General features: G+C 35.7%; 2 protein-coding genes and 1 pseudogene across 8 annotated transcripts in view; 2 read left to right on the top strand and 1 right to left on the bottom strand.

Annotated features, from left to right (window-relative positions):
- The window catches only part of MTF2 (metal response element binding transcription factor 2), a 93,956-nt gene that overhangs the window by 58,596 nt on the left and 9,396 nt on the right, over positions 1-25,964 (top strand). For 2 of the 7 annotated variants that reach the window (XM_036257477.1, XM_036257480.1), the window contains 7 exons: positions 923-1,028; positions 1,144-1,196; positions 1,308-1,412; positions 2,972-3,287; positions 4,860-4,911; positions 7,673-7,820; positions 12,236-12,368. In XM_036257477.1, the coding sequence (XP_036113370.1) occupies positions 923-1,028; positions 1,144-1,196; positions 1,308-1,412; positions 2,972-3,287; positions 4,860-4,911; positions 7,673-7,820; positions 12,236-12,290 (835 nt within the window). In that variant the 3' untranslated portion in view covers positions 12,291-12,368. Of the gene's footprint in view, positions 1-922; positions 1,029-1,143; positions 1,197-1,307; positions 1,413-2,728; positions 2,922-2,971; positions 5,410-7,672; positions 7,861-12,235; positions 12,369-25,964 lie in introns of those variants that run through there. The other 5 variants (XM_036257479.1, XM_036257481.1, XM_036257482.1 and 2 more) reach the window with 5 other exon arrangements.
- Positions 10,642-10,817, top strand: LOC118627446 (annotated as a pseudogene).
- Positions 18,245-25,964, bottom strand: part of TMED5 (transmembrane p24 trafficking protein 5) — a 15,789-nt gene continuing 8,069 nt past the window's right edge. Inside the window, exons 3-4 of the mRNA XM_036257485.1 lie at positions 23,251-23,434; positions 18,245-18,907 (exon numbers count right to left, since the gene is read on the bottom strand). Coding sequence (XP_036113378.1) covers positions 18,689-18,907; positions 23,251-23,434 — 403 coding nt within the window. The 3' untranslated portion in view covers positions 18,245-18,688. The remainder of the gene's footprint in view (positions 18,908-23,250; positions 23,435-25,964) is intronic.

The raw sequence follows: 25,964 nt of genomic DNA, 5'->3' as shown, positions 1-25,964 counted from the left end.
ATCTTCTAACTGTATTGTGAACCCCTTAGCACAGGGAATATCTTGATATTCCTATTATCTAATTTCCCCTTTGTATAGTAGATAATGTTGAATAAGTGAAGTAGACGTTTTGTATATTGATAATTGCCCCTTTCTTTTTCTGTTGTATTCATTAGAAGTATCCTTGACTGTTGCTTTTTTCCTTGCTATTGCTTGATAATTGCCTTTATGTCTCAAAAATGGTTATCTGGGTCTTTCTGATTTTGCCCTCTGAATGATTCAGTCACTGCTCGATATGAAGGATTCTTTTCTCCTTTACCTCTGCCACCTTGGGCTTCATTCTCTTTCTGATTATCATCATTCAAGAATGAATATATATATATATGCAAAATTTAGCTATATACATCTAAAAGCAACCTCCATTTATAGTTATTATATTTTAACATAGATATTTCCTGGCTCTGTGAGGTTAACTCTGAATTCCTAATTACTTTTAGTAGTAAATCCTTGAATTGTCCCCTAAGTACCCACCTAGTAACAACCTAACCTAAATAATGGAACTTTTAGGAGTTTTTAACTCTTCCATTCAAAATAGTTATTTTTTTATTTTATTTTATTTGTATTTTTTAGGTATGTATATTTTTCACAAGTGTATTAAAGAGGACTTTTTATTCCTTAAACTTTTCATTTGTGAATATCTCTTAAGTCAAGAAATATTTATTTAAATTAGAATGTATTATTTATGTACTTGACCAAACATGTAGATTCATCTTATATTTAATTTTGTTGTTTTTATATTACCATTAATATAAAAGTAAAATAAGTATAACCTAATTATTACATAAGTAGAAATATGACAGTGTATATTGTCCATTGTTTTTTTGTTTGTTTTGTTTTGTTCTCTTTTTGCAGAGATTAAATACATAATGGTTTAATTTTTCAGGGAAGTAAGCAATGGCATAGAAAAAAAAGGAAAGAAAAAATCTGTAGGTCGTCCACCTGGTCCACATACGAGAAAAATGATTCAGAAAACTGCTGAGCCTCCTTTGGTAAGAGAATATGTTGGTATATGTGCCAGGATGCTTGAAATTACTGAGAAACTGTTATCTTTTCAGCTTACTTTAGAACCATGCTTTTAAAGTATGTATATTTTTTATTTTCCAGGATAAGGAATCAAATTCAGAAAATCCTACCTTGGATTTACTTGGTCCTATAGGGTAAATAGAAAGTTATTTTCTCCTATCCTAGGAATTTTCTTTTGGGGGAAAATTAGTATTTTTATTGTTATGTAATATAGTCATTTTACCATTTAAATTCTTTTGTCTCAGGAGAACTGAGGGAACTGCACATTCATCCAATACCTCAGATGTGGATTTCACGGGTGCTTCCAGTGCAAAAGAAACTACCTCGTCTAGCATTGCCAGGCATTATGGGTAGATATTTTATGTTCTTCTTTGTTAAGTTTCCTGTTGTCTTTTTCTTTGTGAAGTGAGATGATTAATGAAATTTTTCCCAATTGAAAGTGATACAAGTATGTTCTTCACCTTTTGAGAAACAGCCCATATGTATATTGCTTAGGTTGTTAATATTCATTTGAATAATTTTGATTTTTCAAAGCACATTCATTCAGATTTGTTAGAAACTTTGTTGTATGCACAGAGAAAAGAGGTACACTGGTGTTTATAGGCAGTGCTCTTTTCTGTGAGACCTTTTAATGCTTTTAATATATGAAAGTGCCTTGTTTTGGGAAGACTCGATTTTTTTTTTTAATAGTTCCAATGAGGAACATAAATTTTTTTGTTAGTAAAAGGATTTTTATCAACGGCAGACTTCTTTACTATTTTATTTAACCTAACTGTTCAGAGGACAACTTCTTCCTAAAGTATGATTTATCAGTTATGAAAAGTTTTGTTTACTTGGGGTCAGAGTAATGAGCTTTCAGGTTTTGTACTTGTTTAATTTTTGTTCACAATAAAAAAAACTGCTCTTTAAATTATATAAAATTCTAAGTATTTAGGCTTAAAATGTAATACTTTTAAATGAATCATAAATAATAATAGGACCTATTTTTGGCCTCTTAGCAAGCATTGTGCTAAGCTTTTTACATGTATTGCCTTAGTTAATTCTTAAAACAATCTTTTGAATTATGGGTTTTGTTATTTCCATTTTACAGATAAGGAAACAGAGACTTAGAGGGTTTAAGTAACAAGCCCAAGATAGCATGTCTAGTGAGTATAGCAGAGCTGGGATATTAACCCATGTACTGTGATTATAAAGCCTTTGAATTTATCTGTTATGCTTTGTTATAATATCATAAAATCATTGCATTTCTGAGCTGAAAAGGACCTCAAAAATTACCTAGTTCACCTGTTCACTTAATCTTTTCACTTAAGAGAACACAGAAGATTTGAATTTGGCCAATATCACAGAGCTATATCCAGGGTACACTGACTTCTAGTTTGTGCTTATTCCAGTTCATTTCCTTACTTCACTAGGCCTAGAACTGGTAATAGGGCACTCTTTATTTTAGTTTTACCATCTGTTTAAGCACACAGAACAGTCTCTTATACATAGTAGGTGCTTATTATATATGTGCTGCATTGAATGAATGAGTTGGGTTTTGTTTTTATTTTTGTTTCTTTTTTAATGATAAGACTGTTAACAAAACCTGACTTTACGAATAGGTCCTCTTGGTAAGAATTTGACTCCTTGGTGTCATAATTCAAAAATTTCCTCTGATTCTTTTAAGCTTAATAGAACATAGTTAAGGAAGAAAAGCTCTTCAAAGGTCAGCCCCAAGAAGGTGATGGAATCTAATGAAGGCGAGTGATAATCCATTTATATAGCGTTTATTGTTTTTGTTTGGCTAATTTTTATGTCACCAAGGTATATATTTATAACAGAGTGATAGAAAAAAATCAGAGAACATATTGTGTGGGCAGAGGATACTTTATAAGCCTAGTCGACAATTATGGTCTTTTTTCTTCCCTAGTTTATCTGACTCCAGAAAAAGAACTCGTACAGGAAGATCTTGGCCTGCTGCGATCCCACATTTACGGAGGAGAAGGGGTCGTCTTCCAAGAAGAGCACTCCAGACTCAGAACTCAGAAATTGTGAAAGATGATGAAGGCAAAGAGGATTACCAATTTGATGAACTCAACACAGAGATTTTGAATAACTTAGCAGATCAGGAGTTACAACTCACTCATCTAAAAAACTCCATTACCAGTTACTTTGGTGCTGCAGGTAGAATAGCATGTGGTGAAAAATACCGAGTGTTGGCTCGTCGGGTGACACTTGATGGAAAGGTGCAGTACCTTGTGGAATGGGAAGGAGCAACTGCATCCTGACTGTAGGACTGAACATTATGTTCACTGCACTCTCATTTTCTGTAGGTACAGTTCAAAGCCCTAAAGGAGTCTGGCTTTTACTATCTTTCTTAAAAAAAAACAAAAAAGTCAAAAAATTTCACAGAAGATGATACTAGCCTTAACGTGTACCTGTTAATGTTATGGATATTGTCATAAAATGATATCTTTTAAAAATCAGAAGAGACTTAATTTTTTAAATCTTAAGATTTGTAGAATGTTTCTAGGATAGGATATTAAAAATGATTCAAACCCGTGCATGGTGGTAGATAATTTTTCTAATTATTCCATTGAGTCAGTTTTTGTGATTAGTGGTTATCAGAGCAAACAGATCATGTAGTTAGATAGCACAAGTATTTGAAAAATTTGTTTTGTTACCAAAATGTTGGAAAAAATTTATTTCGATATCTTTTAGATTTCATAAAGTGCAGTGTATATAATGCCTACTAAAAGACTGTAAAATATTGAAATTTTCTTTCAAGCAAAGTGTAAAAAATATATTGAGCCTGTAAATTGCTCTGTGACTAGACTTCATTGTCGTCTTAATATATTCTTTGCATGTGCATATATATACACACACATGTGTATGTATATGTGTGTGATTATGTGACCTATGCAATACAAATTATGGGAATGGGCAGCTTTGGAGTATATATCCCATAATTCTTTTTTCAGGAATAGTTGCAGTATTTACACAGCAGCATTTCTTCTCAGGCTTTTATTGGGTGCTGTTGCTTGCTATGTATGAAGAGAAATGTGTCAGACAAGTGTAGTATGTTCTGAAGAAGGGTGTGAACAACATTGTTCATGGGCTTTTAGAATGCTTTTTCTCTTTCAGTCCTTGTAACTCAGCTGTTCAGTACCTAAAACAAATTCAAATAATTTGAACATTATCTCCTACTAGAAGTAACGTTTTCAAGTTTTCATGGCACATTTATGATTGTAAATGTCTCTCAGTTTTAACAGTAAGTCTATAGGGGTCCCATGAAGATTCCTAAAATGTCTGTAGTAACTGTTAGTTATGTTGAATAAATGTAGTATGAACAAAGTATTTTATTGCACAGGGTTAACAAGCAGTATGTTGCCTGCCACAGCTACTGCTGTTTTATTACAACATTACCTCTTGTTTTTATAAAATGTACCAAGATTTAAATTGATAACTTTATTTTACATGTAAAAAAAACCAATTTCTTTTATCACCAGTGTTAGAGTTGTCTTCTGTTTATTTTTGTTTTGTTTATTTTCTTTTTTAGCCAAAGAGTAAACAGAAGAATATTCTTATTTTGGTAGCTATTCATTTTACTCTTAAAAGTGATTGGTGGATTTAGCCTAAAAATCGGGGAATTTGCTGCCAAAATGAAAAATATGTAAAGTGTAGTGATTACAGAGTGGTAAAAATATGGGTTAGTGCTTATTTATTCCATTGACTGATTATTTGACTCTGTTTATAAAGAAAGTTGCTTTATTTCTTTAAACATCTTCAAAAGATGACCTTTTCTTGTCATATTACAGCCAAAAGAAGCAGAGAACTTCGTTGTCCTGCATTTGGTTCCTGGTTGGCCAGGTATAAATGAGCTTTACAAAAGTGCGAATTAAAAACTGTCACTTCTGTTTACCTCCACCAAAACTTGATTTCCCCCTAGCTATTAATTTAAAGTTGCCTTTCCTGCAGCTGCAATATTTTGAATAACACAGAGTTTGTGTTGATTTTGAATGTTTGTTTATATCTAGGGGTAATGGAAAATGTAAATCCCGTGTAACCTTACTCACTCCACTTGTATCATATCATTTCATTTTCCCCAAAGTCCTTCAATTCTAACTGAACACCAGCAGTATTTTTAGAAACTCTTTGGCATACTTGGAAGATGATTTATTAAGCTGAACTGTCTTTAGACGTAATTATTGTGAATGTCTGTTTTATTTTATCATGGTGGTTCACATGGCTCTGATGTTCAGTTTGTATTTTTGGAATTGCTTTTCCTAGAATTAAAACAGACCAACATTAAATGTGTGTATTTTTTAAAGAGCTAATGAGTTTTGCTTTTGTATTTGAAAATACACACTGGTGCAGTTGATGACTACTTTTATTTAGCCAGGGAGCTAAGGCTTTTCCAATTCTATAGTAAATATGTTCATTTGAATCAATCTTTATAATACTTTGCTTTCATTTTTCTCTTGTCCCTCAAATAATATTAATAATTATTGCATGTTCATCTTAAATGATCCTTAAAAACTTGTTTAGCCAGCCATTGTATACTTTATACTTGAAAGACAGTATACCTCCCTTTCTCTACTCTGTCCCTAAAGTTAAAAAATAATTCAGACTTTTCAACTTTGTTTTTTTCTTGCTTATATAGAAGGTACCAGGGTTCACGTTAAAGGCTTTTCTATTTTTTTTCTAAAAAGCTTTGTCCCTAGGCTACAGTAGGAAAATAGGTAAAAATAATATACCATACTCATTTAATTCTATTTTTGTTTCAAACAAATACGTTTTTGTAAATACTCTGATAATAAATAATAAATATGGGTTCTTAGTTCTTTAGATGATCAAATAAGATCAGAACATGAGCTATCAGAGTTATTTGATAAATTCTAATGTAGGGGTGATGAAGTGATCTTGCTAGGTATATTTTATTACTACATGTTCAACAGAAGTGAATGTTCACAGTATGTCCAACTAGACATGTTTATTTTCTGTTGTGCATACAGAAGGTTTCTATTATCAGTGTTGAGAACTAGATCTAATTTTGTTTTTTGGGCTACTTTTCTACTAGATACTAATAAGTTGATTGGAACATAATCCGACTTGCATTGTTTTAGCAGACTGTTTTATAATGTGGTTCTAGAGTTGTTTGAATGAGGATGTGATGGCAAAGGAAGGTATCTGTGCAACTTTGGGAAATAGTGAAAAAATGCTCTCTTTGTATGGGGATGTTTTCTGCTTTAATTATATTTGAGTATCTCTATGAATACACACTTCCAGAAGTCTCCTTCGGTTTCTTCTGTGGCAGTTGAAGTGTCGTGTCCTTTCTTCAGGAAAATAAAAACTTGACAGTTAAATGTAAAGTGAGAATTTTATCTAATCATGGATTCTTTTCTAATTAATAGCAGTTAAGAAAACCAGCCCTGGCCGGTTTGGCTCAGCGGTTAGAGCATCGGCCTGCGGTCCAGAGAGACCCGGGTTCGGTTCCCGCTAAGGGCACGTACTTCGGTTGCAATTTGTCCCCGGCCCTGGTTGGTCGTGCGGGTGGCAGCCACTCGATGTGTCCCTTTCACGTCGATGTTTCTCTCTCTCTCTCTCCCTCCCACTCTATCTGTACAAAAAATGGAAAAATGTCCTCGGGTGAGGATAAAAAAAAAGAAAACCAGATGTCTGACTGATATAAATTTGGAGATGGAAGAAACTGTGAAAGCAAACTGGCTCTCTGAATAACAAATAGGCGGTAGCAAGTGCAGTGTTTGTACTCTTCAGTATTAATATCAAAATGTCTCAGAGAAATAACTAGATTAATGTATTGTGCTTTTTTTTTTTTTAATCCTCAACATTTTTGCATTTATCTTCAAATAGAGCGGGGGTGAGGGGGAGAGGGAAACAACGATGTGAGAGAGACACATCAACTGGCTGCCATCCATATAACCCCAACTGGAGTGGGGACAAACTGCAACTGAGGTACATACTCTTAGCTGGAACCGAACCCAGGACTCTCTGGTCTGCAGGCCGACACTCTTAACTGCTAAGCCAAATCGGCCAGGACATATTGTGCTGTTTTTATATTTGAAATTAGAATAAGACTGCAAATGGACTGGCTCACTATTTTTTTTCTCCTCTTCACTTCTACCCAACAAAATTTCTCTTTGCTTGCTCCCCTTGGAGATGATGAGTATTGAAGCTGGATGCTTAGTAATAATAACTATTATCTAGTAGTAATAACTTAATAGCTTAGTGGTAATAACTATTTACTATATCTTCAAGGAATGTGATGTCTCATTCAGGAAAATTTTCCATTGGATTTAAGCAAGCAGACAAATGGACAGAACCTCCAAAAATGATAAAATGTACATATTGGATAAAACAAAACTATATTTTGTCATTATCATTAGTCTAATTTCTATACCCTTTGTATTCAGTCCTTTTTTAAAAAAATTTCTTTAACATGGTTTCCCAATGAGTGTAAAATAGTCTCTAAACTGGCACAAATTGGTTCATGGGGGCAAGAAAATCTTAGAAAATAGTTTGTGACCCTCCAGAGTTCAACTCGACCCAACAAGAATGTCATTTCTTAGTATTTAATGACCTTCGTTTTTGTTTGTTATTTTTAATTAAGGTGGAACGCCTTTTAAAATGTCCTGTTGCATCAGTGGTCAACCAGAATGGCCAAGGATTTTCCTGGTCCAATTAGGAAACACGAGTTTGTTTGAGCTTAATACAGGTATTCATAGAGAAAGTATATTAATTATGGACAAAGTAAGAAGGTAAGTTCCGTAAAGTAAAATTAGGTTTAAAGTAGAAGAAATGATGAATTAAAGAGCACCTAAAGAAAAAAACATGGTATAAATTGGGCCTATATTATCCTGGACACATGGTTATTTATTTATTTTTTATTGTTATTTTTTAATCCTTATCTGAGGATATATATATATATATATATACACACACATATACATATATATATATATATATATATATATATATATATTTTGTAGATAGAGTTGGGGAGAGAGAGAAAAAAACATCCATATGAGAGAGACATCGATTGGTTGCCTTCCTCATGACCCCGACTGGGGTAGGGTATCGAACCTGCGACTGTTTGAAGGTCAGAGGGCTGGGGCTCTAACTGCTGAGCCAAGCCAGCCAGGGCTAATTATAGTTGACATACAGTATTATATCGTTTTTAATTAGTTTTGGGTTTCTTCAGAGAAATAACCAGAAGTGGAATTGCTGGGTCCTTCTTTGTCTCTTATTAAAGCCTTTGTTTTAAAGTCTGTGTTCTCTGGTATAAGTATTGCTACCCAGCTTTTTTTTTTTTTTTTTTTTTCCATTGTCATGAAATATCTTTTTCATTCCTTTACTTTCAGCCTGTGTGTGTCTTTTGATCTGAAGTGAGTCTCTTGTAGGCAGCATATGTTAAGAGTCTTGTTTTCTTATCCATTCAGCCACCTGTCTTTTTGTTTTTGTTTTTAAATATTTTTCTTTATTGATTTTAGAGAGAGAGGAAGGGAAGAGAGAGAGATAGAAACATTGATGAAGAGAATGTTGATTGGCCGCCTCCTGCATGCCCCGACTGGGGATTGGGCCCACAACCTGGGTATGTGCCCTGACTTGTAATCGAATTGGTGACCTCTTGATGCATGTGTCGATGCTCAACCACTGAGCCACACCCGCTGGGCAAGCCACCGTCTTTTGATTGGGGGATTTAACCATTTACATTTAAAGTAATTGTTGATAGAGATGTAGTTATTGCCAGTTTATTATTCATATTTTTTATCTTTTTTTTTTTTTTTTCTTCTTGAAGTCACTTTAGCATTTCTTGTAATACTGGTTTGGTGTCATTGAGTTTTCTTGAGTATCACTAGAGCAGCACTGACTTTGAGTTCATGGAACATACACAAAATAATGTGTAAGATTAGTGCGGTGAAATTGGCAAATGGATAGCTATATTTTGGAGGACTTTGTTCAGTTTTGAAGTTACATTGTTAGCGTGGTCTGTACTTGAAGTTACATTGTCAGCATGGTCTGTACATGTCTATTGGCTTCCATTGACACTCTTGCAGACGTTAATGTTTTTGATCCTCAGTGCTTTTGTTTGTCACCTGGGCTTGGAGAATTATATAAAACTAGTTTATATTTTGTTACTTAGTTCAACCAAGGTTATTCAACCCATCATTATATCAAGGGCTGAAAAGAAAAAAAAAATGTTGACAATATCTGAATGAATGTCTAGCAGGTAGTAAAAAATAGTGTTTTCAGCCTTGGTCAATTTGGCTCAGTGGTTAGAGCGTCAGCCTGTGGACCAGAGAGTCTCGGGTTCGATTCTGGTCAAGGTCATGTACCTCGATTGTGGTTTGGTCCCTGGCCCTGGTTGGGGTCATACGGGAGGCAACCAATCAATGTGTCTCTCTCACATCAATGTTTCTTTCTCTCCCCCTCCCATTCTGTAAGCCAGGGCTGCATATATAATCTTAAAAACAGTACAATTTATATAACTAAATTACATGGCTAGCATTACTCCATTTTCTGCCTCTAATTTACACACCTTTAGTCCGTCAAATCCCCCTCTCTTTTATATGGATTCCAGTCATTGGATTAAGGCCCACCCCAAATCTCAGTTGTCTCAAGACCCTTTACTTAATGACTTTTGCAAAGATCCTATTTTCAATAAGGTCACATTCTTAAGATGGGCACATCTTTTGTGGGAGGGTGACACAATTCAGTTCACTTTAGTAGTAGTACAGGAGCCCTGCTCTGAAATTTTAAATTATAAAGGACACAAACATAAATACGACTAAATTTGAGTTGGCATGTGATAAATACTATGGAATATTGGTACAGGGTTCTGTTGGAGCATATAATAACCTAAGAGGCATTAGGGAAGGACTTATTGAAAGGAATCTCATTTGAATTTGGTTTTGAAGAATGATAGGAATTTGGCAAAAATAGGGTAGGATAAGAAACAATGTAAATAAAAGAGATGGAGTTTTGGGGGGAAGGGCTGTTCAAGGGGTTTGTTTAGGGAATGGTACAGTCTTGGGAGTTAGAACATGAGAATTAAGCAATATTTGAAAACAGTATATGACTAAAGGTATCCAAATATATGCTGTATCTCTGAAGAAATTAGATTAATTTGGACTGAAGTATTTTTTAGATTGTATCTTGAAGGATGGATTAATTGAAATAGTAGCTAAAGGAGAGAAAAACTTGGTTCAAAATGAGGGAGCAGGGTAAGAATAGGCCTGGAATTGAGAATGAACATCTCACTCAATATGTGAGGGGCTGTTATTTTCCAAGATGCTAGTAGGGGGGAAATGTAAACTAGATACCATTACCTCCTTCATTTTAGTGTTTTCTGCTGGGAAGATAACTGTGTGTTTAGCTGTTAAGAGGTCACAGTGCTAAGAGGGTTTAAGGGAAGGGAGAGATTACTTTTGCCTAGGGCCTGGCTGTAGAGGACATTTGGGAAAAATGCATTATTAGGGAACACTTCATAAAGGCATTTAAACAGGCATGAATGTTAATGGTAAGTCTAGGTAAATCTGAGGTGCTAGCAGAGGTAGGAATGTTAGGAATACATATGAGATACTTAACCTGTCAGGGGAGATGCCATGATCATGAAGGTAGTTTTCCCAGGGTGAGGCTCACCCATTTCACTCTGGGTGTGCTGACCCCTGCAATTTTCCCAAGTGTGGGAAACCCAACCACATAATCTGGTGGTGGGGACTGCGAAGGAAAAGAATACATATGAGAGTGCCCTGGCCAGTTTGACTCAGTTGGTTGGAGCATGGTCATGTTCACCGAAAGGTCTCTGGTTCAATTCCCAGTCAGGGCACATACCCAGGTTGTAGTTTGATTCCCCATCTGGATGCCTATGAGAAGCAACCAATCGATGTTTCACTCTCCCATTGATATTTCTCTCTCCCTCTTCTCCCTAAAAATCAGTAAAAACATATCCTTGGGTGAGGATTTAAAAAAAAATACGTAAGAGAGATTTTGGGAGAGGTCTGAGGTAAGAGGCCTTTAAGTTTTGAGGACCTAGGAGGCTAGTGATGCCATTAAATAGAGGAAACAAGAGCAGACATGTTCAGGGAACAGGAAGGACGATAAGCTTGGTTGGAATAAAACATGCTTGGAAGTAATGGAAGAAGTAACATGTAGAATAGAATTGTAGAACAACAGTTTAATAGTTGCTTCTGTCAGGCATTTCCCAGAAACTTCTCTACTTTATTATTAAAGACTTGCTCATCACCATTCTTTTTTCTTTTTTCTTTATTGCTTTTAGCAAGAGAGAGGAAAGGAGAGAGAGAGAGAGAGACACATCAATGAGAGGGAGCATGGATTGGCCGCCTTCTGCATGCCCCCACTGGGGATTGGGCCCACAACCTGGTCATGTGCCTGGACAAGGAATCAAACCAGCAACTTCTTGGTACATGGGTCGATGCTCAACCAGTGAGCCACACTGGCTGGGCTACTAGTAACTAAATTCTTAATTGAAGCAATACCAAAATTGATAATCGTTTTGTTTGTTTTTTTGCTGAGAATATTTAAGTTTAAAATGAAGCTAAATTGTTATACTCATTCCTGGGATTGTTCAGAAATATGTATATATCAACATACTAATGTCTATTTCAGGTATAAAATTCATCTGTCCATTTTTGTTTTGAAATAATTATAGACTCACAAGAAGTTGCCAAAAAAAAGTACAGGGAGTCCTTGTGTACTCTTCCCAGTTTCCCCCAATGGTAACACCTTCCATATAGTTCAATATAAAATCCAGAAAATTGTTGGTACAATCCAGTTTATTCAAATTTCAAAGCACTCATTTATGTGAGTATATGTAGTTCTATGAAATTTTATCACATGTAGATTTATATAACTGCCACAATTAAGACAAAATTCTTCTACCACAAGACTGCCTTTATAGCCATATTCCCTTTATTCCCTCCATTCCTAACCTGGTTAATCTGTTTTCTATCTCTATAATTTTGTTATTTCAAGAATGTTACATAAAAAGAATTATACAGTGTGTAACCTTTTAAGATTGTTTCCCCCTTCCCACTAACCGAATTCCCTTGTCCATCCAAATTATTGCATGTATCAATAGTTTGTTCTCTTTTATTGCTGCACAGTATTCCATGGTGTGGATGTATCAAAGTTTAACCATTTACTCTTTCAGGGACATTTGGGTTTTCTCCAGTTTTGGGCTATTAAAAATGAAGCTGTTTATATAACATGTACAGGATTTTACTTGAATATGTTGTCATTTCTCATGGATAAGCATCCCAAGAGTATAAATGCTGGGTTGCATGGTAAGTTCGTGTATGATTTTGTAAGAAACTGCCAAAATATTTTCCAGAGTGACTCTACCATTTTATATCCTACTAGTAGTGTATGAGTGATCCAGTTTCTCTTGCATTCTTATTAGCATGTGGTGGTGTAACTTTTTTATTTTAGCCACTCTGGTAGGTCTGTAGTGATAACCTCATTGTGGTTTTAACTTGTATTTCCCTAATGGCTAATGACGTTGAACATCTTTTTGTGTGTTTATTTGCTGTCCACATACTTTCTTAAGTGAAATGTCTGTTCATGTCATTTTTCTTTTTTTACTGTTGAGCTTTGAGAATTCCTTTATACATTCTAGTCATTTTTCGGATATATGGTTTGCATATATTTCCTCCCCATCTGTAGCTTTATTTTTTCATCCGCTTAATAGGGTCTTTCATAGAGGAAAACTTTTTACTTTTTTTTTTTTAATCCTCACCCGAGGACATTTTTCCATTTTTTGTTCAGATAGAGTGGGAGGGAGGGAGGGAGAGAGGAACATCGACATGAAAGGGACACATTGAGTGGTTGCCACCCACATGACCCAACCAGGGCCGGGGACAAACTGCAACCAAGGTACGTGCCCTTAGCGGGAACTGAACCCGGGTCTTTCCGGACCGCAGATTGACACTCCAACCGCTGAGCTAAACCGGCCAGGGCCAAAACTTTTTACTTTTGATGAGGTCCAGTTTATCAGTTTTTCCTTTATGGGTCATGCTTTTAGTGTCATGTGTAAAAACTTGTGTACCCTTAGTTCCTGAAGATTTTTTTATTTTATTTTACGCTTTATAGTTTTTTTACATTTAAGTTTATGTTTTTACCTATGTCCTAACTGCTCCAGCACTATTTCTTCCTTCCTTTTTTTTGGTTAATTCTTACCTGAGGATATTTTGTCCATTGATTTTTAGAGCTAGTGGAAGAGGAGGGAGAGAGGTTGGGGGAGAAAGAGAGAGAGAAACACATTGATGTGGGAGACACACATGGATTGGGTGTGCCTCCCATGTGCACCCTGACCGTGACTAGGGATCAAACCTGCACCCCAAGTATGTGCCCTTGACTGGGAATCGAACCCAAGACTCTTCGGTGCAACAACTGACGCTCCAGCCACTGAGCCACACCAGCCAGGGCTCCAGCACTATTTCTTTCAAAGGTTGTCTTTTTCCCTATTGAATTTCTTTTGCATCTTTGTAAAAAATAAGCTGGATTTGGCCCTGGCCTGTTTGGCTGAGCAGTCAGAGCATTGGCCTGCAGACCAAAGAGTCACAGGTTCAATTCTGGTCAAGGGCTGTGCCTGGGTTGCGGCTTGGTCTCCCAGGGCTGTGCAGGAGGCAACCAATCCATGTGTCTCTCTCATATCGATGTTTTTTCCTCTCTCTCTCCTCCCACCTCCCACTGTATGTGAAAATAAATGGAAAAATATCTGTGGGTGAGGGTTAAAAAATAATCAGTTGGATTTGTTTGTTGTAATTCTAGAATCTGTTCCATTGATCTGTGTGTCTTCCTCTGCCAGTACCATACCAATGTTGACTATTGTACCTAAGTAATCTTAGCTTGGGTAGACTTCCTTCTTTTTCAAAATTGTCTTAACTATTCTTAGTCCTTTGCTTTTCCATATAAATTTTTTAGAACAAGTTTGTCTACAAAAACAAACTTTGCTAGCTTTTTATAGGAATATGTTAAATTTGTACATTAATTTAGGAAGGAATAATTGACCTTTTTACTGTGTTGAGACTTCCAATTCATGAATATGGTATTTTTCTCCATTTGATCATTTTCAGCATACAGATCCTATACATGTTTTGTTAAATTTATACCTAAGTATGTTGTTTTCTTTGGAGCTGTTGTAAATGGTCTTGTGTTTTTTGTTTTTGTTAATCACCTGAGAATATTTTTTCCATTGATTTTTAGAGAGATAGGGAGGGAGGAAGGAAGGAGAGAGAGAGAGAGACTGAAACATCAATGTGAGACAGACACATCAATTGGTTGCCTCCCACACACACCTCGACCAGGGTTGGGGATTTTACCTGCTACCCAGGTACGTGCCTTTGACTGGAATTGAACCTAATCCTTTAGTCTGCGGGCTGACGCTCTAACCACTGAGTCCAACTGGCTAGGGCAATAGTATTGTTTTTAATTTCATTTCCAGTTTGTTTTTGAGTATAAAGCTAGAATCCAGCAAATTACAACTCTTAAATGTCTCTTGAAGCTCTGGCATTTCTTTCAACTTTCTCCTACGTATGGCATTACTCGTTCTTTTAGATTTTAAGTACGTGTAGAAAGGATAGACTAGTTAGTCCGTTCTCCCACTTGATACCAGATGTAGAAGTAATCCCTTTTTTTTTTATAACATCTGATCATTATTGCCACTTGAAAACTTCAGGACTGGGAAGTAGTCTCTTCTTATATAAATAAGGGAGTTCATTTCAGTGTTAGATGGATGAACTGATTCTCATTGTTCATTTTGCTGTTGAGTCATGGTCATTAAAGACCTCCAAATTTTTAACGTGCCCTGCATTTTCTTGCCTGCCTTTTTCAGATTCAAGGAGTGAACCCACTACCTCAAAGTGTGCCCTCTTTCATCTTAGGTCAGGATTCTTTATTCTGTGCCCTTCCCTCAGACATACACACAATACAAGTAGTGTGACTTGTTTCTAATGACATAGCCTTCCAGAAGCCCAGACACCTGAAAGTGATGGGAGTGTAGAAGTAGAAAGGTGCTTGAGGAACTCTACCAGCTTGTGGGGGAAGAGTGGCTCGTCTAGGTGGTGGGAAGGGAATGACCAATCTCCCCTAAGTATTGGAACTCTCTGACATACTGTTTTAACTGAGTTTGAAGATCTTAAGATATTTCTACAAATGAAAAAATACTCAAAGGAGTTTTGATTTCTTAAAATCACGTAGTTAACAAATGGTCCAAGGATAATGGATGCAAGAATCCCAAATTGTGTTGGTAGTTAAAAATTTTGGAGCCATATTCCAGACCTAAACAATTTCTGTGGTGAGGTAGAGGATTAGAGCAAGCTCCTTGGATGCTTATTTAGCACTCCAAACTTTCAGAACTGATGATCTTTGCCTCTGTATTTTGAGCACCTTTTAATTAATGCATGTTTGGGCAACAGATGAATAAGTATACATAAAAACAACTCCAGTGCTAGGTAGAAGGATATACAATAAGCACAGTGAACAATGGGTTTTCAAATGGAAAAGAGAGCAGATAAGATCAATAAAGACTGGAGGATTAGAAAGCAATTACAACAACTGGTAGATAAGTTAGATTTAAAATTTTTATTATATATACTAGGTGCAGTATTCATATCTCATTTAATATGGTTGTTCACAACTATACAGCAGTTTGAGCAACTGCATTATTACACTACAGATGAAAAACCATTACATGCTGAATCAGTTTCTTTTAAAATTTCATTTGGAAAAAAAAAAATTTCATTTGGGGAGCATACAATTATAGGTACTCAATCTTTGTCAATTTTAAAACACAGTAACAATGCTTAAGAAGGATAAACATAACATAAAATTACATTTGAATTTGTAATTATTTCAATGCTATTTCAACCACTTATTTACCCTCTCTGTCTTGACATTCACATGAAAGAAAAGCATATCATTAATGATCAAATTCAAATCAAAGCAAAATGCTAGGCCTTAAATAGTGTAGTATTTTAAAAGTTTAATTAAAAACTAAAGACAAAAAGCTGTTAATTGATAAATAGCTTATTCAATTTTAATTTTGAAGTTGAATACTGACATTTAAAAAACCATGAAGCAAATAATATACCTTTAGAAATATTCAAGAATAATTTCTTTTCACTTTGTGTCTATAAAAATAAAATTGTCCTCAATACTCCTATATTCTTTTGCAAGTAAGGCCATTATTATATGGTAAGAAATTACTGAATCATAGGTTTAATATCAGTGGCACAAATCAAATGTAGAAGATGTAAGAAATTCATTGTTAGGTAAGGAATAAGTACAGTATAGTAACTAGCCATTCATAAGAGGTAGAATTCTTAATCACAGTTTTATAGAAAAGATGCAGTAGTTTATATCTGTATTGTTTTATTAGTTATAGTACTCCGCTTCTCATGAGGTTAACAGAAGGGCGGAAAGGGAGAGCTCTTCAGAGGCAATGACTTACTGGCCCTTGTTTTGCATGTTACAGGGACTATTCCTGGACATTTAAAGCACTTTCTTAGCTAATGAAGATAATTGATCATATGTGGCATTTATTTCATTTTTTAAAAGCTTCAGAGTAGGGAAATCTAAGTTTATAGTCTCCCAAGGGCATAAGGAGGAAAATCTCTTTTTGTACCACTCTGAGTGTAAATCATAAATGAAACCCATTCTCTCTGGATATCAATTATTGCTTAATTCCAGCAGTACTAACCTACAGAGGGATTCTGTATTCAAATTTAAAAGTTGATTGTTTCTCTTACTTGTCATAAACAATACTACAAATGGGTATAACCTAAAAATTCTATTCAATTTATGACGTAGTTAAATTCAATTCATGATGTAGCTAAATTACTAGTATTTGAGTAAGACTCCACAGACTGCAATAAGCTAAGATGGCACAGATTTTATATAGTTACTCACATATGGACTATTCAAACTTTCTGTGGGATTCTGTGGGTTTCCAATCTTCCTTGAATGCCAATGAAAGGATCAGAAAAGTAATTTTATGAAAGTTATAGTAAAAACTGTAATAAGTATGTATACCCAGTGCTAAACTACAGTAGGGCTTATATTTCATAAAATGTACCTAAATACTTAGATAATTCAAAACAGAATAAACACTTGTAAAACAAAACTCACAGCCAAGCGTAGTCTCTTCCAGTGAGCTGGAAATTATCTCATGATTTGTATTGGGGTTAGGTCATTGTGATGAGCCAATCAGATTACAGATACCTAAATTCTTTTAAAATTGATTATTCTTTTTTTTTTTTTTTTTTTTTACTAATTTTGAGAACTCAGAAAAGGAGATATTTATGTTAGGCCCAGATCTTTTTAGCAATATTTCCTTCACAATTGCTGGTAATGATGTGTCCAACTCAATAGTCATGTTAAAATTAACACTGTTGACAGCATAAAAACAAAATTACTTCTCACATTTAATTTTAAAATCCTATAACTTAATTAAGGATTAGACAGAATATGTCCTTAAGGAGATTGAGCAACCTTTAGCTATTGATTTCAAAGAGATAATTTGTCCTAATTTTAATAAGTATGACTTAACATTTTTAAGAATTATTACAATGTCAGCTTTTGGGAATATAAGTATATAAGGTGAATACTTTTTGCTAATATTTTAAATTGAAAAATATCTGGTTATAAAAGTTTCACATACTTTAGAGGAGAGATGCCTATGTAAAAACAAAAGCTGAGTGTCTTGTAAAGATGTATTTAATTCATGATTAGGAAAATTCTTGGATGACTTATAACTTTATATATTGAAAACTTCTACAATTAATTTGTAATTACGACATGTACAAGGAAACTTTTGGGTAAGAGAATCTTTTTAAAAAATATATATTTTTACTGATTTTAGAGTAAAGGAGAGAGAGAGAGAGGCAGAGATAGAAACATTGATCAGCTGCCTCCTACACACCCCCTACTGGGGATTGAGCCCACAACTCAGGCATGTGCCCAGGCCGAATCAAACCAGCAACCTCTTGGTACTTGGGACAACACTCAACCAACTGATCCACACCCGCCAGGGCTAGATAAGAGAATATTAAGAACATTGCTTGGCCCTGGACAGTGTGGCTCAGTTGATTGGGTGTTGTGCACTGAAAGATTGCCTGAAAATTCCTGGTCAGGGCACATGCCCAGGTTATGCAATCCTGGAAAGGGGGTGTGCAGAAGGCAGCCCATCAATGTTGGCCTGTCACAAAGATGTTTCTCTCTCTCTAAAAATTAATGAAAAATCTCTTTTTAAAAATTGTTCAGTGTTGCATTTAAGCCCAAAGTTCACTTATTTAAATCACCTATGACACATTTACAATATTTTTTTAAAACTTAGGAAAATGCCATTATCAATATGGCTTCATTCATTTATACATATACCCTTGCCAAATATTTGTTATACACTTAAGTACAACTGGAGCAATAAGATAACTTGCACAGACGAAAATGAAGACTTTTCTTTTCCTTCACATTAAAATTATAATTGTTTCACACTTACGGTAGGAACTGAAAACATTTTGGAAAATACTATTAATGGTCTTGAGCGCAACAGTTTACTGCATTTTTCTCTCTCTTTACATATTACTAAGTACTCTGAAAAAGAGTTTTAAGTTCTACTTTTCCTCTTGTCTTCAAATAAACTCTTAAGCATATAAACCTGAATGGCTGAAACCACCACCATTACCAGTAAATTAACCATAGACCAGAAATTGACTCTATCAAAGTTGCTTTCTTGAATATTTCTATCACGAGCTTCAAATGCTCTAAGCAGAGTTTGGATATGACCACTTTTGCTTAGTCTGGACTTGATACTGTTGATGGATTCCTGGAGAAAAAGAAAATAATTTTACTATAAAAGAAGGCTAATTTTAAGTTAATTTTAAAATGTGTATCACAGTACCCTCATATATAAGTTTTGTATCTAAACACAATGTTAATTAAGAGACAGATGCTTCTATAAGGTTATGTCATAGTTTTGATACATCTAAATTATTGCTTATAAATAGTTATTTAACAAAGGAGCAAAACTCCTGTGAAATGAAAATACTTTTGAGAGGCATAGTGCCAAGAATTTTACATACATACTTTCTTTCTTAACCCTCACAACCATAAGAGAATGACTAAGTTTAAAAAAACGGATAAAGCCCTGGCCGGTTTGGCACAGCGGTTAGAGCGTCAGCCTGCGGTCCACAGAGACCCGGGTTCGGTTCCCGCTAAGGGCATATACCTTGGCTGCAGTTTGTCCCCGGCCCTGGTTGGGTTGTGTGGGTGGCGGCCACTCGATGTGTCCCTTTCACATCGATGTTTCTCTCTCTTCCTCTCTCTCCTTCCCGCTCTATCTGAGTAAAAAATGGAAAAATGTCCTCGGGTGAGGATAAAAAAAAAAAAAAAAAAAAAAAAAAAAAAAAAAAAAAAAAACGGATAAGTTTTTAGGTATTTATATAATGCATTGTGTGTTAATATTTTTTTTCTTTGAATGCTAGTCTGGTTCAATATAGTATTTAGCAAAACACCCGATGTTTTTATCTCACAAAGAGTGAAATTATAAAATATTTCAACTTTATATGTGCATTCTATACACCCAAAAGTATAACCTATTTTTATTTATTTTTAAATATATATATATATATATTTTTATCCTCACCCGAGGACATTTTTCCATCTATTTTCAGATAGAGTGGGAGGGAAAGAAGGAGGAACAGAAAAGAGAAACATCGATGTGAGAGAGACACATCAGGTGGTTGCCACCTACACGACCCCAGCCGGGGCCAGGGACAAACTACAACCTAGGTATATTTGCCCTTAGTGGGAACCGAACCCGGGACTCTCCAGTCCCCGGGCTAGTGCTATAACCACTGAGCCAAACCAGCCAGGGCTTAAATAAGTATTTATTGATTTTTTTTAAAGAGAGAGAGAGAAACATCGATCAGCTGCCTCCTCCACGTCCCCTACTAGGGATCAAGCCTGAAACCCGGGCATGTGCCCTGACCTCTCAGTTCATGGGATGATGCTCAATCCATTAAGCTACACTGGCCAGGCAGTATAACCTATTTTTAATAAAAACATATTCCAAGATCATATTCATTAAACAAACTTACCAAGATACATTCTAAGTTGCATATCTTATGAAAAAACGACTTTATAGTAGAGTCCTGGTCATAAATCACCTGAAAACTAACTATAGACTATATGAATATAAGGTAAAATTTAGTTGAGATTTTAAATGATGTCAAAGTATTTGTGGCAAAAATAAGAAAATCTAAGAAACAGATTTTCCTGGAGACTCACTTTGTTTAACATCCTCATTTAAACAATAAATATACACAAAATTTCAGATGGCTGTGCTAATCCTGTAAAACTAAAAATACTTATCATACTGGCATATTTGTAAAGAAATACAAATATTTTCCAGAAAAGGAGTTCAGCCTCTCAAAAATGCATGTATAGTTCTTTTCAATAGCATAATGATGACAGTCATATATAAAATTATTTATTCAAGTTTGGTATTGTGATAACAAAATCTGGGGGGAGTAAATGGAAAAAGCTCCTGAAAGACACTTTAGTTTTCTTAAAAAGGGATTTGTAAATATTTTAAGCCATATTTAAATCTGAACTTTCTAGTCATTTTGTTTAACTGTGAATAAAGTCAATCTCTGGAAAATGCAGTGAAGTACTAATAAGATTTATAACTATTCGTATTTTGTTCTTGTTGGCAAAATAAATGTATAATGGAACAATATATTCATATGATTGAGATTTTAAAATAGGGAAGAAGACTAGACTATAGTGTAAGTATTGATAAATATTGATATACATTTCCATTTTAATTGTAAGTCAGTTCCTTATCTAAAATATGGAATGGAGGGGGAAAGAGAGGAGGTTGGAGGTAGACTAATGTCATCTTCTAGTTCTTTTCGTTTTTTTGTGTTTTAATCCTCACCCAAGGACATTTTTGCATTTATCTTCAGATAGATTAGGAGGGAGAGAGGGAGGAAGAGAGAGAGAAACATCGATGAGAGAGACACATTGACTGGTTGCCACCCACACGACCCCAACTGGGGCAGGGACAAACTACAACTGAGGTATGTGCCCTTAGCGGGAACCGAACCTGGGAGTCTCTGGTCCGCAGGCTGACACTCTAACCGCTGAGCCAAACCGGCCAGGGCTCATCTTCTTGTTCTAAAATTCAACTAAGTTTGCCCTGGCCAGTTTGGATCAGCGGTTAGAACATCAGCCTACAGACCAAGGGGTCTAGGGTTCGATTCCCGGTCAAGGGCATGTACCTGGGTTGCGGGTTCTATGCCCAGCCGCAGTGGGAGTCATGCAGGAGGCAGCCAATCAATGTGTCTCTCTCACATTGAAGTTCCTTTGTTTCTCTCTCTCCCTTCCTCCCTCCTTTCCACTCTCTAAAAATCAATGGAAAAATATCCTCAGCTGAGGATTAACAAAAAAATAATTAAGTTTAATACAAATATGAAATCATGTTGAGATCAAAAACTGTCATGCTAAAAATTATGCCAATCAAACTTTTTCTTTTACGTTTGTATTCACAGTAACACCAGTGGAAAAGGTATGAAAACTAACATTTAGTATGTGCCAGACAATGTTTAAAGCACTTATACACATGGTATATCACATTTCATCATCATAACTTGAGAGGTATTGTCCCCATTTTGTAGATTTGAAAACCAAGGCTCAGAGAGCTCAGTCACCAAGGAATTAGACATATGATAGAACCATTTAATATTACAACTTAAGCTAACTGATTTATGTTTCTTCTGCTGTAATATGATTGTTCCTTTCCTAAGAAACCTCAAATAATCAAAATATCACATTATTTAAAAAAAAAAAGTTCACGTGAGAAGAGTATTAGAAGTGTTACAGTTTGAAACTTGTAATAACCATGTTATTTATCCTGCAGGAATTTCTACACTAGAGTTATATACGCTACTTACAAATATCACTGAGTAAATTCTACCCTTTGATTACATCTAGCTGTGGCTGAAAGGTTATGACCTTTCCCTCTATCATTGGCAGTACTATTATTAAATGCAAATAGGTTCTTATACATGTACAGTTCATTAATCATGTTTATAATAAAACGTAAAACAATTCAAGCAAAGAAGCCATGTCATGTTTGTATTCCTGAGTGTACTGCAAGTTTCTGATAACTGCTAGGTCTAGTTTGAGTAATGTAAATAGTGTTCCCAAATTATTCAAATTCCATGTCATAAAAAGTATGATGTAGGCCCTAGTCAGTGTAGCTCAGTTGGTTGCGCCTTATCCCATCACTAAGAGGTCGCCAGTATGATTCCCCATCAGGCACATCGTGTCTGGTTGCAGGCTTGATCCCCCAGTGGGGTGCATGCAGGAGGTAGCTGATCGATGTTTCTCTCTCCTTCTCAAATCAATAAACATGTTTTAAAAAAAAAACCAGCCCTGGCCAGTTTGGCTCAGCAGTTAGAGCGTCGACCTGCGGTCCAGAGAGACCCGGGTTCGGTTCCCGCTAAGGGCATGTACCTTGGTTGCAGTTTGTCCCCGGCCCTGGTTGGTTGTGTGGGTGGCAACCACTCGATGTGTCCCTTTCACATCAATATTTCTCTCTCTCTTTGTTCCTCTCTCTCCCTCCCACTCTACCTGAACAAAAAAATGGAAAAATGTCCTCGGTGAGGATGATAAAAACAACAACAACAACAAAACAACAAAAAATACTAAACAAAACAAAAACTATGATGTGGGAAAAATGCCTGTACATACCAAGTTTTTATAAATTACTCAGTTTTAGTCTATGTGCAAGTATGCTACAGATAATTACCTTTTTCTGTTGGTGAACACTCTAAGGGAGTTTTGTAGTAATGAGCCTGTATTCAAACTCTGGTTCTCCCTCTCTCTGGTTTTCTGACAGAAACATTACCTAATCTCCCTAAGATACAATTTCCTCATTAGAAAGATGGAGATAATCTTGATAAGAGTTAAGTAAGTATTACATGAGATAATACAATTAAGATACTTAGCCCAGTGCCTGTCACATAGGCCTCTGGATGTTAGTAGTTTTTATTATTTTTTTAAAAGACCATACTGGCCCTGGCCGGTTTGGCTCAGCGGTTAGAGCGTCGGCCTGCGGTCCTGAGAGACCCGGTTTGGTTCCCGCTAAAAGACCATACTGACCAGGATGTCTTCCAGTTTCATATCCAACATATCTGTGCCAGTAATATATTTCTTCCAGTCCTCTTGTTCTTGCTCGTGTTCTCCCATATTATCCAGGATTAACTCAAAGAAAATCACCTTCTCAGAAATGGTGCTGAATGTATTATCAAAGCAGAACATGTAGTCACCAACTTCTGTCTCTACCCTGTATTAAAAAGTACATGTCTTCAGTTACCTATACTTAAATTTCGAATCAAAGAAAAAATTACTACAGATAGAAGAAATAACAGTTTATAATAATTGGACAGTTTACTGATAGCCTTCCTTAGTACTTAAAACATAATTTATAATTTTAGGAAAAAGGTTACCTGGAAATATATGTATATAAAAGTACTTGAGCCCTGGCCAGTTTGGCTCAGAAGTTAGAGCATCAGCCTGCGGTCCGGAGAGACCCGGGTTCAGTTCCCGCTAAGGGCATGTACCTCGGATGCAGTTTGTTCCCGGCCCTGGTTGGTCATGTGGGTGGTAGCCACTGGATGTGTCCCTTTCACGTTGATGTTTCTCTCTCTCTCTCTCCCTCCCTCCCTCCCACTCTATCTGAACAAAAAATGTCCTTGGATGAGGATTAAAAAAAACTAGTTTTGTTAAGATCTAATTTTTAAAAAGTAGATTTGTAAATTTGGTGTAGTGATTAAGAGTGAGTTGGACTGCCTGGGTTTTAAATCCTGGCTTCACTATTCACTAGCTGTGTAACCTTCCATCAGCTTACTTAACAGCTCCAGGCGTCCATTTCCTCATTGGTAAAATGATAATATCATGTAACTTACAGGATTGTGGTGAAGAGTAAAATATATGAATACATGTAAAGTGCTTAGAACAGTGTCCTGGCACATCAAAAGAATTGAATAAATGTGGAACCTTACAAACTCAGTTTTGTCTCCCATTGTAAGTTTAATGAGAGGTAATTTTTCATGCATTGAAGCAATAAAATACCATGTCTCCCTATGAATCAATATTAATATGTCACTAAAGAAAAGCAGAAAATTGTAGAGAAATAACTGACAACATTTCTATACATTTTCTATATTATGAAATTTAAAGATGAATTAACTACATTTTTAGTTCTTGTTCACATACCTATCAAACAGAAAATACAGTTAATCCCAAGTATATCAATCTAAACTGACTTTTAAGATGACTATTTCTCTATGTTATATATTAATAGTGTATACAGATATTTTTTCTGAGCTCTACATAAGTAAAATGCCATTTTACAAAGCACTCTAAAATGAATATCTTAAAAAATTATGGTGGAGGCATTTTACTCCTTATTCATTGATACATGTATTCAGTATTTACTGTCAATTACATACCAGGTACTTTGGTTAACAAAGACCAATAATTATAATAATAGTTAGTACTTACATGTGCTATGTGCCAGGGATGTTCTAAGTGTCATATAGTAGAAAGTAAATATTTTGGTCCATCCTGCCTCCGCTTAATAAAATATATCCTGCCCTGGCCAGTTTGGCTCAGTGGTTGAGCATCGGCCTGCGGAGCAGAGAGTCCCAGCTTCGGTTCCCGCTAGGGGCACGTACCACAAAAAAATAAAATAAAATAAAATAAAATAAAATATATCCCTGCAGAATTACTTAACTTCACTGAGTCTCCTTGTCTGTAAAGACTCCTTTCCTGTAAAATGGGAATTAGGGAATCAAAGAATCTATCTCACAGTGAGTTGGAATAATTAATTTAGAAGCATATAAAATGCAAGGCCTAGTTTACGGCAAATATTAGATACTTTGTATTCACTCTTCCTATAAGCTCATAGTTTCGTTTTAACACAACAGAACTGAGGAACGAAGGTGCTAAAGTAAAATAATACAAAGGAACAGGGAAATACCAGTGACCGATGAAAAGAGGGAAATGAGATATAAGAAGGGAATATATGGCCTGTTGTCAAATTTAAACTGGAAGTGTTACAACAAGTATTTTATTTTTATAGGTTTTCTATGGTCAGATATTTTACTTTTGGATCTTCTAATGGTCTAAAAATAGTGAGGTCTGAGTAAAAAAATTTACATACACACACAAATGTATTTTACTGTTGTTTTAAGGAAGAAAAGATTGGGCTAGCACCTTTAGGATACACACCCGGAAGAGTAACTTAGAGTTAAAATGGAAAGCCTGCGCTAGCCAGAAAGGCGGGTTCAAAATGCCTCAATAGATTGAATATAATACCTAGGGAATACTCAACTATTTAAACAAAAGAAGGAAAACATTTAGTCAGGATCAATACAGAATGCCTAAACAAAAAGAAAAAGGTTAATGGAGAATATTCTAGTTTTTAAGACAGACCGTTATCAAGGACTGTTTAAAATGTTCATATGGCCCTGGCTGGCTTGGCACAACAGCTATAGCATCGGCCTGTGGGCCAAAGGGTCTCAGGTTTGATTCCCCATCAAAGGCACGTACCTGGGTTGCAGGTTCGATCCCTGGCCCTGGTCGGGGCCGTGCGGGAGGCAGCCAGTTGAAGTGTCTCTGTCACACAGATATTTTTTCATCTCTCTTCTCCTCCCTCCCTTGCACTCTGTCTAAGAAGCAATGGAAAACTATCCTTGGATAAGGAAAAAAAAAAGTTAAAATGTTCATGTGGAGTTCTGGCCAGTATGGCTCAGTTGGTTGGAGTATATTCCATATACCAAAGGGTCATGGCACATATCTAGGTTGTGGGT

This window comes from Molossus molossus, unplaced genomic scaffold, assembly GCF_014108415.1.
Source record: "Molossus molossus isolate mMolMol1 unplaced genomic scaffold, mMolMol1.p scaffold_m16_p_12, whole genome shotgun sequence".
Taxonomy (NCBI): Eukaryota; Metazoa; Chordata; class Mammalia; order Chiroptera; family Molossidae; genus Molossus; species Molossus molossus.
Note: the sequence above shows the minus strand (reverse complement) of the source record. Positions and strands in the feature narration are given on the sequence as shown.